Source organism: Lontra canadensis, unplaced genomic scaffold (genome assembly GCF_010015895.1).
Source record: "Lontra canadensis isolate GAN:19392208 unplaced genomic scaffold, GSC_riverotter_1.0 scaffold18, whole genome shotgun sequence".
In the NCBI taxonomy this organism is placed as follows: Eukaryota; Metazoa; Chordata; class Mammalia; order Carnivora; family Mustelidae; genus Lontra; species Lontra canadensis.
The window spans coordinates 5,088,640-5,106,153 of record NW_022631012.1 but is presented as its reverse complement, the minus strand read 5'-3'; the positions used below and the strand labels follow the sequence as shown (position 1 = coordinate 5,106,153).

At 35.5% G+C, this 17,514-nt stretch overlaps 1 protein-coding gene across 2 annotated transcripts in view; it reads right to left on the bottom strand.

Annotated features, from left to right (window-relative positions):
• Nucleotides 1-484: 484 nt before the first annotated feature.
• MYL1 (myosin light chain 1) overlaps nucleotides 485-17,514 on the bottom strand; it is a 21,587-nt gene continuing 4,557 nt past the window's right edge. Inside the window, exons 1-6 of one of the 2 annotated variants that reach the window (XM_032859899.1) lie at nucleotides 10,646-10,751; nucleotides 9,831-9,855; nucleotides 5,500-5,643; nucleotides 3,288-3,461; nucleotides 2,753-2,830; nucleotides 485-526 (exon numbers count right to left, since the gene is read on the bottom strand). In XM_032859899.1, coding sequence (XP_032715790.1) covers nucleotides 498-526; nucleotides 2,753-2,830; nucleotides 3,288-3,461; nucleotides 5,500-5,643; nucleotides 9,831-9,855; nucleotides 10,646-10,648 — 453 coding nt within the window. In that variant the 5' untranslated portion in view covers nucleotides 10,649-10,751 and the 3' untranslated portion in view covers nucleotides 485-497. Of the gene's footprint in view, nucleotides 527-2,752; nucleotides 2,831-3,287; nucleotides 3,462-5,499; nucleotides 5,644-9,549; nucleotides 9,578-9,830; nucleotides 9,856-10,645; nucleotides 10,752-17,514 lie in introns of those variants that run through there. The other variant, XM_032859898.1, reaches the window with a different exon arrangement.

Below are 17,514 nucleotides of genomic sequence, written 5' to 3'. Positions count from 1 at the left end.
CAAATAAATAAATAAAATCTTTAAAAAAAAAAACAACTAAGGTTTATAGACGGCAGCAAAGATCTTAGAAATTTTTGCTTCTATACTCATACAAAAATGCTCTATTTTCTTTTCTTTTTTTTTTTTTTTAAAGTTTGTTTTATTTGAAAGCGCCAGCAAGCAAGCAGGGGGAATAGCAGGCTCCTTGTTGAGCAGGGAGCCTGACGTGGGGATCAGTCCCAGGACCCCAGCCCAGTATCCCTGAGCCGAAGGATACACTTAACCGACTGAGCCACCCAAGCGCCCCCAAAATACTCTATTTCCAAGTAACCGATTTCAGGAGTTGAATTGAAAGGAGTTGATATTTTCTGGTTAATGTAAATAAATTTTAACTAAAAGCTAATACTAATTATGTTTCCAGCACATAAAGTGAAGCTGTTGAATTTTTTAAAAAAACACAATATTGAGAAAGCCTTATATAATAAAAAACAAAAGGGTATTTACCTTGAAAGCTCCATTTAATTGGACATGATATGCTTGACAAAAGCTGTGGGCATAATACAGACAGTTTAAGTTAAAGACCATCAAGTTTAATGAAAGAGAGATTTAGCAAGTAAGTTCAATCTTAATTTTTCTTAGCTGTAACAGGAGCATTTATTGTTTTAAGTTTAGTACAGTCCACTATTCTTCATCCTGGGTTCATAGCCTTTCCCCTGACTTTGTAAACTTCATTTTTTGAAGAAATAGTACATTCGCATGGATAAAAACTTCTTTTAAGAGTATGAAAGGGCTTGTAACAAAAACGAAATGTTCCTCACCACTGTCTCCCTTCTACCTAGTTTCTCTTTACAGCAAAGTTGGTGAAGCTAATATGCATGTATAAGAAAATACAAATATTCATTTCTAAAACCATTTTTCACCCTAATGGTGGCATACTCCACAAACTCTTTTGCATTTGCTTTTTAACTGAATGACCGTAAACAAGACTATCATTTGGGGGGTGGGGGGCACTGTAGGGAATTTCATTTTGTAGGTATACCAGAATCTCTTTGATACATCTTACATTGGTAGACATTAAATTGTTCCAATATTTACCAACACAGTAACGAATAACCACGTATCACTCATCTCACTTGAGTGCAAGCATATCTAAAAACCACATTGCATGATGTAGATTTGCTAGAATTATTAGTACTATACCACCATATTGGGATTTTAATGATAGATATTCCCAACAGGAATGCATGACATTACCTGCTTACACCCTCTCCTCAACCCAAAGTGTTGTCAGACTTTTAATCTTTGGCAATTATCTTTTTGAAAAATGGTATCTCCATGTAGAAATCTGCATTTTTTTTATAGTAGTGAAGTTTAGCATATTATATTTATAGATAATTTTATTTTTTTTTCTGCAAATTGTTTATGTACTTGTTAATTTTTCCATTGGGCTGTAGTCTTCTTATTAATCTATGATAGCTTTTTTTAATTAAGAAAATGAGCTTTTGCTGATACTGATTGCTTTTTTTTTATGGTTTGCTATTTGTCTTTTGACTTTGCTTCTGGTGGCTTTTGCCATATGGAGCTAAAAAAATTTGTGGTTGCATTTATCAAAACTTGTAATGCCCTCTGGGTTCTTATCAGTGTTTGAAACACCTTCCCACTCCAAAAGTTATAAAATAATTTGTCCATGGCTTTTATGCTTTTAGCTCTTACATTTAAATTTTTGAACCGTTTGAAATTTATTCTGATATGAGATCCAGGTCTGATTTTATTTTCTAGATGACTCTTCACTTGTCCAAACAATATTTATTGAATGATTCTTCTTTTATGTCATGTATTTATAGCAATAACCAAATGTAAAATGTTATTTATGGGAAAAAGTAAAGTTTAATCAAGATCGTCAGTGAAGATGTGCTTAGCTGACCGTTTTCCTTTTCTTCCGTCCTCTCCTCTCCTCTTCTTCCCCTCCTCCCTCCTTTCCTTCCCTCCCCCTCTCTCTGCTTTTCTTTTCTTACTTTTTCCCAAGTCATTAGACTTATAAGTCTACACTTACATCAAAGCTATCAGCATAGCTTTGTTGAAAAGTGGCCAGGTTAGTCTTTTTGGGAGGATAGATACATTTCTCAATTTATTGGAAATTTTAAAATTCATAAATTGTATCATGTAATTTTATTTTGCATCTTTATTTTGTGGGGTGTGTTGTTTTTCAGACCCTCTTGGTGAGCCTGCTGTAATTTGGTAACAGGATATAGATGGTCGGCCATGAGATAACTTTGATTTAAGCAAAACCAGACAAGGAGATAAATGAAATTTTAGCACCAGCCCTTTCATTAATGATTTGGCCTTCACTCAGTAAGTAGACCTCTTTGGCCCTCAACTTCCTCATTTTCATAATTGTTTACTGTAAAGGATTTTGAGATCTCTCCAACTTTAATATTCTATTGTACTTTATTCTGATACAAACCCTGTCTATTTTACAGAGATTTTATAAAGACCTAACAAGAAAAAATACATATGAAAACACATTTTAAGCTGTATCACAACGCATAGGAGAGTCAAAGCCCACTGGAATAAAAATCTTAGGTATATGGTGAGATTCTTAGAGGATATCTTCTTAGAGTTATTGTGTAATTGATTGATGATTTAAAAAAAGAACATGGGTATATTCAATAAAAGAGGCAGAGACAAAGAAGTTGTTTCAAGATCAGAAGGAGTCTATCAATAACACAATCAGTTGAGAGTTGCTATAAGCACAGAGCATGTGAAATCGTACCTTCATAGTTGATGCAGCCATTGGAGTCTTCCTGACCTGCCATCAGAGCTTCCACTTCCTCCTCTTTCATCTTTTCACCTGAGGAAATAAAACCCTTTTTTCAGAAAAAAGGCCAGAGGCTATTTTCTAAATTCCATCATAAGTGATCAGTTTTGGGTTCCTAGAGACTATGAATAAGCTCTTGGAGGATAGAAATCAAGCCCATTCTGTTCCTCTGGTACTTAGTACATTGTCAGTGGATTGTTTTTAAGTGAATGAATTAAATACATATTATCCCTGGGTCATCTAAACTCTACTCTATAAGAACTAAGATGCTTTACTTTACTTATTCGTTTCTAATATCTTAAACTAACCATTTCCCCAAAACAAACTCATTGACACTGAGGCCAATGGAAATGGTCATTAATTTTGGACTGTTCTTTTTCATCTTGTAGCTTTTCCCCCCTACCTATTTTGTTAGAGCTTGATCCCCCTATGTCATGCCCTTTCCTGTATATTCTGCCCTATTAAGTCCACTGAAATAAATTTTCCTTACCCAATGTGGCTAAAACATGGCGGAGTTCAGCACCCATGACTGTGCCATTGCCCTCTTTGTCAAAGACACGCAGACCCTCAACAAAGTCTTCATAAGTGCCCTGGTCCTTGTTGTTGGAAATAGCTTGCATCATGGGCAGAAATTGTTCAAACTCAATTTTCTTGGCATTCATCTCTGGAAGAAATTGCAGTTTGGAAAGTTATTAGCTACCATAAAATGTCACTTCTGGATCACAAATTAAGCTTGAAAGTTCATTCCAGAGGATCTAAAATATCTTCATATAGCCTAAATTTCAGTTGGTAAATTGCTGATGACAAAAAATTAGTAATAGATAATAGCATGAGCTCTGGAGTCCTCATGCTTAAGCTTTTATCCTCAACCCACCATTTACAACTATGTGATCATGGGCAGATTTCTTCATCCTTTTGTACCTCAACTTTTTCATCTGTAAAATAGAGATTCCTCAGTTTTAGTGTGAGCACTAAATGAGATCACACCTGCAAAATTTATTATAATACCTGGGACAAACTGAGTGCTGAATAAGTGTTAGCTACTTTTTATTAGTATTGTCAATTTAATATTTTCTATAAATAGTAGAGAAGGAATGGAAAATATATACTGACACAACAAATCCATAAGCATATAAATACAGTAAAACTTAACTTTAAAATATATGCCTCCTTTGTCCTGAGCTTTTGTAGAGCCTTCAATTTCTTTAAGTTTTAAGTAACGTTAACAAGATGCCTATGACAGGAGTGTGCATGTCAAATTCCTTGTGATTTCCTGACTTCTTTGCAGTTTAGAGGTCTGGGGATGGTAAGGTTTTCTTCATTATGGTAAGGTAGATTGGGTTCACAACAAAAGTATCAAACAGACTATCCAGATGGAGGTGAATGGATAAAGTTAAGTAACCCTAAAACCAAAATTCTCTTTTATTAGTCTTTCCTCATAGAATAAAAATGGAATGGTATTAAAAAGATCAAATTTGAACACTGAACAAATGAACATTTACTTAATAATTCTAAAAAAGATGGATGTTTTGTTAAGTTAGAAAGTGGCATCTACAGAATAAGATCTGGCTGTTGTCTCATGCTCACAGCTAACTTTTGCGTGATTTACCTGGACATTTTCCTCTAAAGAAAATGAGTTTGAGAAAAATTCCAGCAGATTGATTTAGAGATGGGTTTCTTTGAAATCAAATTCCTCTCCCCCCATTTTGGTAACGAGGGAGAAGTCTTTTCAGTTATCAAGGGGAAAATGAGATTATTTGCCTTTTGCTTTCCACTCTTTTTTTCCCTCATGTCAAAGATAAACAGCCCAAATATCTACTTGAAAAAATTTCAGTGTTGTCTCGTCCTTTTTATTCAGGGTGGTATTCTCCAATAAATGCTTATACTTTGCCATGAACCATTGGCATCAGAAAATTTTTTTTGAAGACTAATAACTAGATTACTGTATCAAGCAAATGACTGCTGTGATGTTGCCCCTTACATATCTCACTGTCTTTTTGTCCCAGGATTTACTTCGGGGTACTGAATGCAGGTTTGGACTTAGATTTTTAAGTCTTCTTATAATTCTTGAGAAATAGAAAATACTCTTAATTACCATGGCATTCTGTCGATTCTTAATTAAAAGAGCCAAGTTACTTTTAAGATGATCACAGACAGAGCACGGGGCCAAGTCAGCAGGTATTTTCAGCCTCCTGAGAGCACTGAGATTTTATTTCCATGGCTTTTGTCATCATGCCTTTGTAATTTACTGAGTTGCTTACAAAGTGTGTTGTGTTTTAGCGATATTTACCATATTTGTCAAAATGTGTTTTTGACTTTGAAGGTTTGAAAAAAATGTGCAGATTTGGATATTATTTCAGTCATTAATCTTTAAATGAAGAACATAGGTAGGATGATGATGATGACAATGTTAGCTTTAGGTATTATTTCATTAGCACAAAATTTTATCATGCTTACAAATTTTCAAAGGAAGGTCAACTTATTTTATGAGGAAAAAACTGAGACTCTAGACAGCCAAGAAACACACTTACCATCATGAGCAAATTAAAGTCTCTTCTGTGGACCTTATTTCTCAATAAATTTCTCTTTCTCTTACATACATGTGCATGGGCACATACACATACACACAGAGACTGTCTCTCTCTCTTTCTCTCATGTGTGTAAATAAGCTTGCTTCCCAGCTGTTTGGAAAATCTGGTTACCTTCATTGCTGGGGTTTCCCAGCACCTTCTTGACCTCCGCATTGGTGGGATTTGTGCCCAGAGCTCGAAGGACATCACCGACCTGGCTTAAGGTGATCTTACATTCACCTGTTCTGTCAAACAGGAGGAAGGCCTCCTTGAATTCTGCAAGAAGCAAGAGGCATTAGGATGCTTTTTTTCTCCTTCAGAACTATAAATTACCCCTAACTTCATCAAGGATCCAGTTCACATTCTCCTCTGTTTTTCAACTTTTATAACCATTCAAATTATCTTTGGACTCTCCCTTTTCCTAGCTAAAATTGCCATTGACCATCCTTTTCGACATTTCTTTTTGGGACTGCTTTAAAACCTTTTCCAACTTCAAATCATATATTATTATTAATCAGATGTGGAAATTGAAGCTCCTTGTCATATTTATTCATATTTCCTTCATCTGCCTGGGAAACAGAACTGGATTAAGAAAGTCTGAGGTCTTGAGAAATCTTAGGAACTCTTCATAATTAAGAAAGTTAATAAAATCTAAAGAAAACAAATGTTCAATCAGGGTTGTGTTATAGGAGGTTAACCCAGATTTCTCAAATTATTTAGGAAAACCTCCTCTTAAAATACAAATTTCCTAGACTCTCCTCTTGACTAGTTATCTTCAGGAGCAACTTCATTTTTCAGGGAAAAAAAAATTAGAAAAGAGAAACAAACTTCTAAGTTTTAGAGTGTCATTTAACCAGTGTATGACTTTAATAGGCTCCTGGTGTAATCACTTCAGAAGGGGAAATATTTGTTTGGATCTATCATGATGATAATCTCTTAAACTTTACTCTTTTTTCAGATAATACATATGACAACGTGTTGCTATATTAACTTTAGAACTTAATTATATATTTTTTAGTTAAAATTTTGTGCAGATAATTATAAATTCACATGCAATTTTAAGAAAAAATGCAGAGATCTCTTTAAATACTGTCTAGTTTCCCCCAGTAGTAACATTTTGCAAAGTTAGAGTGTACTATCACTACCAGAATGTTCACATTGATAGACTCCACCAATTTCATTCAGATTTTTCTAGGTCTCATTGTACTTATATGTGTGTACATGTAAGTACATATTTTTACTGTTGTCTATTTTTATCACAATTACTCTAATGCTATCTTTCCCTAAATTTTGTCCTTCTCTGTTGATGGAAAAATTTTGGCCTTTCATAATTATGTTAACAAAGAATTAAGATGTGTATACCAAAGAGACAGAAAAAGATATTACCATGGATTAAGGGTCCAGAAATGACATTTCAACTGGAATTCCTAACTTAATATAATTCAGTTTTCTGGGGAACCCAAAAGCACTGATGGCAACTTGTTGGAGTTAATCCCAGCAACACTCAAAAAACCATTTGTGAAGGAACTGGTAGAGCTGAAAGCAATGTATTTAGGCCATTAGTGGCCTCAGATCCAAAGATCCATCTAGATAGATTTCTCAGCAAAGTACCCTGTTTTAGCATCCGTCCGGCCCTTGATCTAAGGTTGCACAGACATTATATTCACAATCAACTATAGATCATGTCGCCATTGTTTGCTAAAATTTCCCCTTCAGATTCTATGCAATTTGACTATAAAAGATCATTCCCCTAAACTAAAAAGCATGCTGTAGACATGGTGGGGTCATTACTCAAATATTATTTTTCATCTTTCTAAGGGACATGTGAAACTGAACTATTCTTGTTACTGGCTCCAGGCTTCCATGCAGATTGCCCAGTGGGCTCACTTTTACCCTGGTCAGATGCAGATATAGAAATAGGATTTTATGGGCTGTAACAGAATCTCTCTGACATTAATCCTTCATTGATTTAAACACCTAGGACAGAAAGATAATTGCTCTTCCTACCTCAGATTTTTAAGATTTATTCCCTTGAAGAGTTTAGAATAATGGATTAGCAAACTACTACCTAGGGGCTGGTCACCTGCTTTTGTAAAATAAAGTTTGGTTGGAAAACATCCCATTCTCTTATGTATTGTTTATGGCTGTTTTTATACCACAGTGATGGAGTTGAGTTGTTTTCACAGAGACTGTACTCCCAGTAAAGTCTGCCATTTGACAATTAGGCCTTTACAAAAAAAAAAAAACCTGACAGTCCCTGGCTAGACCAACACTGTTCTAGATCTTTTTATGACAATCAAAATGTTCTAGATCTGGGTTTCCCCAAAACCACCTGTGGCTCCTGAGCACTAAAATATGACCAGCACAACGGAGAAAATAGATTTTTAAATGTATTTATTTCTAATTAACAAAAATTTAAGTTTAAATAACCACATGTGGCCAAGTGGCAACTCTACGGGACAGCATAGGACATAAACCTTTAGAATGGGTAATTTTCTTTTTTTTTTCCTCTTTCCTTGGGACCTGTGATACTTTCAAATAGAGCAGCCATGACTGAAACTCTTTAAGGACTGAACAAGGAAGGAAACAGAGGAAATTTTCATTCATTTCTGAAAGCATTGTGTTTACATATACATTTTAAATGCTTCCGTTTGTTTTCCTGGCACAAGAGAAAACCAGTCTACTACACCAACATTTCCTGAACCTCTCTACCTAAAACCTAGTTCATATATGTAGTTATAGGTTTAATGGTCAATGGTAAGTCCTTCTGTCCCTGCAAGGGTTTTTAAGTCTTCTGTTGCTTTGACATAGTCAAAATGGCACTATAATTGAGATAAATATCTCAAGGACTGGGTTGCAGTAGCTGATAATGTAGCAGCATCACTAGTTAAAAATGCATTAAGAGTCAAACAAACTATAGTAAAATTACCACTGGTTCCAATAAAAAAAAAATAGCCCTTTGTAGTATAATTTCAAATGCTCTTGAGTTCTGAGCCATCAAATCACCTAATCTCTTGACATGAGACTATCAGCCATGATGTAGATAAATGTGAGTCTCTACTAGAGCAAATATCCTTTTTTTCCTTAATTGATGTCCAAACATGAATATTCTAGACATTGAAACAAACTGAAAATGTGGAATTTTTTTAGGTAGAGAACTGAGTATTTATATACGTACTTATCAAACACCTATATTTATAATTATTTATATATTATATATCATAACATATATATACATAGTAATTTTTATGACTAATATCCTAATTTAGATGCTATCATTTAACTAAATTTTTTCTCCCCCTCCCTTCTAGAGATGTATTTCTGTCTCCGTTTCTTCGAATTTGGGCCACTTTGGCTCAATGAAACATTCTCCCCTACACTTCTAGAGAATTAACACATCCTGTGGGGCACATCTCTTGGATCCAAAGGCCTGAAGGAGAAAGAGTGGAAGTGTTAGGGAAACCACTCAGATTCTCTTGAATCTTAAGAGTTTGAGGTCTTCTGGCTAGTAACTGTTTTTATGAAATTTCTCATTAGTTTAAACTTATACCAGATGCCAATCCTGTTACTAATACTTTGGGTCCTTGAGCAAACCCTGTCAGCTCTTCGAGAGCCTGTCTTGATCTTTAAATATGGACCAGGAGATGTCCAATGTTCCTTGCAGTTTTATGACAAACTACTCCTCTTTCTTTGTTTCTGAATTCATTTTTATTCTTATCCACTTCATCTGCTTCTCTCAACTCACTATCATGCCCATGAAATTTTGTAGATTTGGCAATTGGGCAGTTTCACAATCAATATTATTTTCTAAATTGAACAATTCAGACCTGCCAAATCTTTCTTTAGGGATTTGATGAACAGATTAGCCATTCATAACCTACAACATTTTTTGGGGTAATATATATGGTATTGGCTACTGTATCAAAATGGTTTTATTTAGAAATCAGTGAACACAAGGACCTAATTTATGGTATCTGTCTTTTGTTGGCTTAAACCTTTGATTACTGATTATAAGCAAGGGTTCTCATTGAGAAAACAGAATGATCGAGAGCATTTATATTTAGAGTGGCAACACCAGTGGGGATAGTTAGGAAGAGCTAATCTCATCCCAAAGGAGTCGGTTTTCTCACATGCCGTCTTGATGAGTGTGCATATATTAACAACTGTATCTTTTAAACTTACCATCCTGCTGTTCCTTAGAGAACTCGATCTGTTAGAAAGAAATTAACCACAAAGAATATTTTAACCAAACAAAAATGTCCTGGTTTTTAAGTGTATCCAGGCTCATTCCCTGAGTAATCTTCAAAGTAAGCTCCAAAAGTAAGCCAACTTTTCAGACTTCAGGCATAGCTTAGACACTAACAGGTTGAGCCACGCAGTAACATGCCTTAGAAATAAGGGGTATTTCAGAAACAAGGCAGTGTTCTGCCTACATGTGGAGTAGAGAAGCTCAATTCACTTACCAGCAATCTGGTCAGCACTGAAGGACTGCAGTGGCGAGAGAGAGGGAGAAAAAAAGAAACAGCTAGTACTCTTTCAAATGCATTGACAGAAGAATGAGTGCTTTCTGTTCTGAGATTTTTAGGAAGACATGTAGGTGTCATAGAATAAGAAGGTTGCCTTAGGATACTTTCAAATCTAGGAAAAACACTATTGCAAAAGATAGTTAGGGAACATCTCTCTGTAACTTAATCAATGAATCAATGATTTCACAAATGCTAAGTCAAATAACTTCCTGGAATAATATAGTAGCCTGTGATGTATTTAAGATATGTCTAATACAGATACCCTGCATTCAGAAATATAGATATACTGCATTAAAAAGATTTCCTTGAGTCTTTCTTCTATTTAACTAGTAGGTTTTTGCTTGATGTGCCAGAAGTAGGTTACTTAAATTTTAGCTACCTTCATCAGACTGTTTTTAAAGGAATACTATTTTGCTATACTAGCAGTTTCCACTTCCCACTCCTCCCCTCACCCCCCAACTAGATATAATAAACCTTACATGATATAGCAAAAGTTAATGAAGCATAAAGTACTGCTTTGGAGAATAAGGTGTATTATTTTCAGTTAGCATAACAGCTCGAATTAATGTCTTCTATCCTCACCCCACCTCAAAAAAACAACAACAAAAAACCCAAACACAGATTCTATAGTCTTATAATACCGAATATGTTCTCTCTTCAATTCTGTTCCTTGACTGCCTTTCTACTCAGTAAGATCATATTCACGATTATATCCTCCTATAACAGACAAACCATTTTCTCCTAGGACCCACCATGGCAGAGCCTCTGGGCTGCGGAACAGCGGCAAAGCTGAAGAGTGAGTTGAGGGCCGCTCCAGTCCCTGAGTGGGGACGCCTTTGCTGAGGCTGCCTTTATTGCTGGCGAAGGTGTGACCTCAGAGCTAGCATCAGGTTTCAGAGACAAACGGCCACTCCTCTTGGAGAGTTCTTTAGCTTTCTTAGGGCAAAAGGAAGGAGGGCTCTGAACCCTGAGGGCTATTTTTAGGCAACCAGAACCTGGGATTGGACAGCCATAATGAGACCGAAGCCTGTCAGTACTTTTATGGTCTTCATCCCTGAGATGGTCTCTTGGAGCCTCTTCTTTTAAGAAGCTTCTTCCTTGTTCAGTGGCAGAGGAGCTTAGAATTTCCCTCACACTCAGGCTGACCCCTTCTCTTGGTGAATTATGGACTTTGCAAACCGCAAGTCAGCAAGTTTTGGTATTTAATGGAATTTTTTGGATGGGACTGGTTTGGGGTTTCAAATGGCAAAGACTACAGAAGGAACATCCTCTGGAGCTCTGTCCTTTGGGGTCAAGTGCAGAAGACTTGAAAAGGCCATGCGTATTCTTTGTGTTTCTTAGGGTTCACCCATGTGAAAATGTGGTCTGTTCTTGAAGGCTCTCATTAAAGACCACTCTTTTGGAAGTTGTGTTCTGAGGCATAGAGAGTGTATCTAAGCCAGTGGTGGTTTAGGACTCCATTTCCACCATTCTCCTTTAGCTTTCTTTACGTGAGGGGTGTGTATTATCCTCCACCCTTGGTCTCCAGAAAGACCCAAAGCAGCAGCTGTCAAATGCCAACTTATACTTGAGGATTTTAAAGATGGCTAAGGAATTGGCTGGTAAGGGGTTTTCATGGCTGTTTACCTGAAAATAGGAGGCAACTCTCTTCCTAGAATGGTACTGTGAAAAGTGGTCCTAGGAAGATCAGTCCTAGCATGTACACTAATGTTCAGACGACATGTTTATTAGTGTTCTTCATACCTAAAGCAGGTTATAAGTATAAAGAATGTTGGAGATAAATTTTGACTTAAGTGCTGTCTCAGCAATTATTTTATTTTTAATTTTTAAAGATTTTATTTATTTATTTGAGAGAGAGAATGACAGAGAGAGAGTATGAGAGGGGAGAGGGTCAGAGGGAGAAGCAGAACCCCCACTGAGCAGGGGGCCTGATGTGGGGACTCAATCCTGGGACTCTGGGATCATGAGCTGAGCTGAAGGCAGTTGCTTAACCAACTAAGCCACCCAGACACCCTCAGCAATTGTATTTAAAGGAATGGTCACCACAAGCATGAAGTCTCTCCCTGCTGGGCAGATGAATGCTTTGCAGCTTTCCCTTAAGCCATTTAGGAAGAAATCAGTATTTAAATGCATATCACTTTTTTTTTTTTTCATATTACTTTTTGTCTAAAGTTTACAAGTAGTGAAAAAAATCTCATTGGGTCAAAAGGAGGATTAGAAACATAACTTAAAAAAATATTACTGCCCAGGAAAATGTATTTTCATAAAAAGACATTTTGAGAGTTTATGAGAAATGGAAGTTAATAGAAAAATGTATAAGTGCTTTAAGTTATTAGGAGGAATGGAAGGGAAGAACAGAAGTAGAAATTTGTCATCTTTGATAATTGTATAACTTGGAGTCTAATGATTTTTTTCCTTCAAGTTTTTGTTTAAATTCAGGTTAGTTAGCATATATGCTAAAATTGGTTTCATGTGTAGAATTTAGTGATTCATCACTTACGTGTAATTCCTAGAGCTCATACCCTCCTTAATGCCCATCACCCATTTAGCCCATCCCCTGCCCACCTCCCTCCATCAATCCTGGAGTCTCACGATTTTTGATGCTCAAATTCAAGCCATGAGAGCAGACCATGTTTCTTTGTGTTCTTTTTAGACTTGTAGTTACATTTATGTATTGTGTCATTAAATTTGAATTGCCCTATGATTAATATTGAGAACTAATACAGATCTTTAATAGAATTAATAACTACAAATAATACAAAATAAATCCATCAAAGTTGCCCTACAGAATGCCTATATTTTGCCCTACATAATGCTCATTTCCTTTTCTTTGTTTCTTTTTTTTTTTTTTTGAGTAGAAAAGTGTGTCCTCGAATTTGTATAAATATGGACAATTTGTACAAAATCTATGGAGTAAACTAGAAAGTCATTTTTAAAAAGTTGTATTTATGCTATAAATAAGCTATTCCTGACCACCTGGATATGATGTAAAGGTATGCTATTATTAAAATAGAAGTGGCAAGCAGTTGTCAAATTATTTCACTCTACTTTCTCTGTATATCTTTACCACAGAGAAGATCAGAGTTTAGATTTTTCTGTACCTATTGAAAATCAAAGTAAATGTGTAAGCAAGTTATTGACAACAGTACAAAAGGCTATAGTGTAGTCCATCCTAGGGAATAAACTATAGTTTTAAATAAAAGACATGAATGCTGTGCTCAAAGAATAAATGGGAAATGTTACTTTATCTCTGGTACACTCACAAATGATGAAAAGTTTCTCTTGCATCCCTTTCTCGGTGTTGTAGTGATGAAGTCATCAGCTCTTTGACCAAGGCATGATATAAATACAAAATATCAGCTGATTTTGGACTCAGTTTGCTGTGTCATCATTTCATTTTAAAAATTAGATTCAAGGCTCTTCTATCTGGAATGCTCTCCTCTCATCTCTGTTTCTTAGAAATTAACTATCCAAAGTCCTAGTAAAATCTTCTCCTCTTGAAAGAACTTTTTCTCTCTATTTACTCAGCTCTTTTCTTCCAACTGAAGGATGTTTAACCTTCCTGGTTGTAAACTTCCAGAAAGCCAGGCTATTACTGAAAGCCATTTACCTTTGTCCATGATGCAAATTGGACATGGGCCCACCCCAATATGTTCCTGCCATCTAGAGTGTTGTCCCTGCCTTATTCTTATATTTTATTCCCCATAGAGCTGAAAAATACCTTGCCTATATTAGTTCAACAGATTTGCAATAAATTAAAATCGTTAGAATGCATGTATAGTAGCTTCCTCCTTCAAACATGAGCTCTCCTCTAGAATATTATATATGTTCCCCGAGGGAAGAGACTTCTTTATCTCCTTCAAAGAGCTTCCATTCTGCAGAAGGTGCATATAATCTCCCACAGTTCTACACGTCCAGCACCTAGAACTGCCAAGCACATACTAGGCACACCCATTGCTCATTTTGAATTATTGATATATGTGCCTTTATCACTTTTATATAAAGTAATATATATTTCCTTACATTTTATATAAAGCTTATGATCAGAAATTCTAATCTGCCAACACTTGATTTGCTTTTTCATGGGGCTTTTCCATTTAGCTTGATACCTATATTAGACTGTTAGTATAATAACTACATATCACATGTTTGTGACTCATGTGCTCTTTGGTATTGGATTTAGGTAAATAGTAGTTTATTGGTGGTACTGAAAAGGATTTTTATTGCAGTGTTTACAGATGGTTACAGTAATCATGATGTTCGGTTAACTGATTAAAAACAAGATAAAGCTTCTGGTATATAGAAGGAATTAATTTATAGGGAAAATATTAAAATTAATTTAATCAAATAGGCTCTGAAATTGCTGTATGTTAAGCTTTAGCATCTAGGAGATCTGTGACATTGAATACTGAGTGAAAATGCCCGACGAAGGGACACAGACTGTAGTCCTTAAACAACTTCATCTTGCCTGCAACACAGAATGAAGCTAATGACTGGTAAGGCTAAGTTAAAGAAGTTAATCTCACCAGGGCTAGTATTCAAGTAAGAAAACACTGAGGCATGTTCTCTAATTTAATACCAAGAAGAGAGGCCTCTAAAGACCTAGGATATATACAAATCCTAAAGAAAATTTAGATTATTAATTTTCACTCTAATCTCAGAGTTACCAGGACTCACCATAAAAGGCCAGCAGAAATACTCTTTTGGAAATAAAGAGTTCTGTGCCTCAGAATAACTCACTTAGTTTAAAGGAGATATATATTTTTCATTGCATTTCTGTTTCTTACCTTAACAAAGGATATACTTAGGCTCGTGACTATAATATGATATAAAAAGGAGAAATTAAGAACAACAAGAAATTAAGAATACAATACCAGCTCAGCCTGTCTATTATAAGAGAGAATAGATGGCTGAATTGGATACATTGATCTGAACATAAAAGGGAAGTGAGTAATTCTGTGCTCAGAAAGTGTGGACAAGTCAACTGAATTCAGTGCAATTGGACCAAGGCTGAATTATTAAAATAACACCATTCACACCTGCAAGAATTAATGCGAAGCCCAAGTGAATTTTAATAAAAATTTTAAAATGTGACCTAATTCTATACATCTTCAGATTTTTCATTATTTTGAAGGAATTTAGATAAGAAGGGGTTAAAATATAATTTCATAACACTATATTCAAGTGAGTCAGATGTCTTATAAACAAGAGACAATGTACCATTGAGCACTTATTAGATACAAAGACTTCACTTGCCCCAGTGGAAGGAGGAATATAAAGTTGAATAAGTTGTGGTTTTATCTTTAGTGTATATTTTTTCCCTCTGGCTTCGACTCACTATCATTAACTTATGACCAGAAAAGCAAGGATTTATCGTCCATATAATTTAAATTTTTAACTAATATAATTAAAGCCACTACTACTTGTATATTGCAATTTTTGCCCTCCAAATTCTGATTTGGAGTGAGAAACAAACTGTAGAAGTTGATGGAGAAACAAACTGTAGCAGATCTTATTTTCACATACAAAAAGTATTTCAGTATGAGGAGAAGCAGAAGAAAGTGTAGGATCAGCAGACTAAATATAATCCTTTCCATAATTTCCATGAGTCAGATGGTGCTTAATGCTGGGTAATTATGGAATGACTTCTAAAGACAACTTGCCAGGGGGTTCATTTGCAACATTAAAATGTCAAGAGTCTAAATTTGGCACTGTCACTTTGTGGTCTCCTTGTCTTGCAAAGATTTCATTATCTTTAAAATTAAAAGGGCTATTCACTATTAATCGGCGAGCATATCTATCCCTTTCCAAACTGCATTTTACTTTGCAAAGACATTATCCAGTTACATGTAATTCAAAATACAATTTTAGAGAGTTACAGAATGTCCTTTAGCATTTTCCCACTCCATTCCACCTGTTCTCTTCTTGTACATCATAGATGTTTGAGAGTGGAAACTTGATACTGATACCTAGTGGTAGTCTCAAATAATTTTTTTTATTTGCTCCTGAGGTCATATTCATAATGCACATGGCTTGATATTGCAATTTGTCACATTACAGTTATAGTAAAAATGAATTCATATTATCGAAAGGCCGGGGTATAAAAAAGACAAATTCTCTTTTTTTTAAAGTAAGCTACACACCCAGCTTAGAACCCCCAGTGCACACACCCACTGCACAAGCCCCAGTGCAGGGCTTGAGCTCAAGACTTTGAGATCAAGACCTAAATTGAGATCAAGAGTTGGACGCTTAACTAATTGAGCCACCCAGGTGCCTCAAAAAAACCAAACTCTTAAAATTACATAAAGAAAACTTAGAGACAGCTTATAAATGCTTTCGCCCATTCTTTCTAATCAGAAATGGACAATATGTATTATTTTTCTACTTCTTTTCCTCTAGCTAGTTAAGGTTAAGATTTAATTGTTATACATGTGGACTTATGTTCCTACATATCACTCTAAATGACATATGGTTGATATTTCATCCCAGTTTCAATCATGCTATCTATCTGTAAGCAAAATAGAGATCCCATACCTTTGTTAAAATATTAGCCTGATGGCAAAATTTGGAGGTCCTGTTTTGGTATGATGTATATTTTATTTAAAAAATGAAAATTATTTTAAAAATTCAGTCTGTTTCATTACATTTAAGAGCATTTAAAAATACTTTGGTATAGTTTATTTTCTCCAGCGGTATTGAGATATAATTGACTTAACATAGGGTAAATTTAAGGCGTACAACGTGATTTGATATCTGATGATTTTGATATTGTGAAATGATCACCACAATAAAGATAGTTGATATATTCATCATGTCACATTGTTTTTTTAAATTAAAAAATATTGTGTGTGTGTTATGTGGTGAGAACTTTAAAGATCTACTCTCTTAGCAACTTTAAAGTATACGATATGGTATTGTTAACTATACTCGCTATGTTGTATATTAGGTTCCAGAAACTATTCATCTTATAACTGGAACTTTGTACCCTCTGACCACCTTCACCCCTTTACCCCGCCCCCAGCTCCATCGCAGGCAACTACTAACTAATCTACTCTCATAACAACCTTTTTTTTTTTTTAAATATCCATGTTCCATGTACAACCTTTTATAGGAAGCTGGAGCAAAGTGACTAGGAGTCTTTCTGGGTTCCTAATCTTCCCACCTTCTAGCTGTAAAAGAGAGCACTCAACCTGTCAGCAACATGTGCAAAGACAGGGGAGAGCTGTGGAGAACAGAAGAGTAGTGGACTGCCAAGGTCAAAGTCTAGGTGAACTTGCTCTGACATGTGCCTGTCACTCCCTCCACTGGCTACACAGGGATGTGCAGGGTGATACGAGATCCACTCTACTTCACACCCTTCTGAATAAAAAAAGGCTTCTTTACACATTAGGTGTTGTTGTTGTTTTTTTTAACTAAGGGAGAGAGAGAGAATCCCAATCAGGCTTCAAGCCCAGCATGGAACATGACATGGTGCTTGATCTCACAACCCTGAAATAATGACCTGAGTTGAAATCAGGAGTTGGACACTTAATCAACTGGGTTACCCAGGCACCCCTACTTCACACACTTTTTTAAAAAGATTTATTTATTTATTTATTTATTTATTTATTTATTTGAGAGA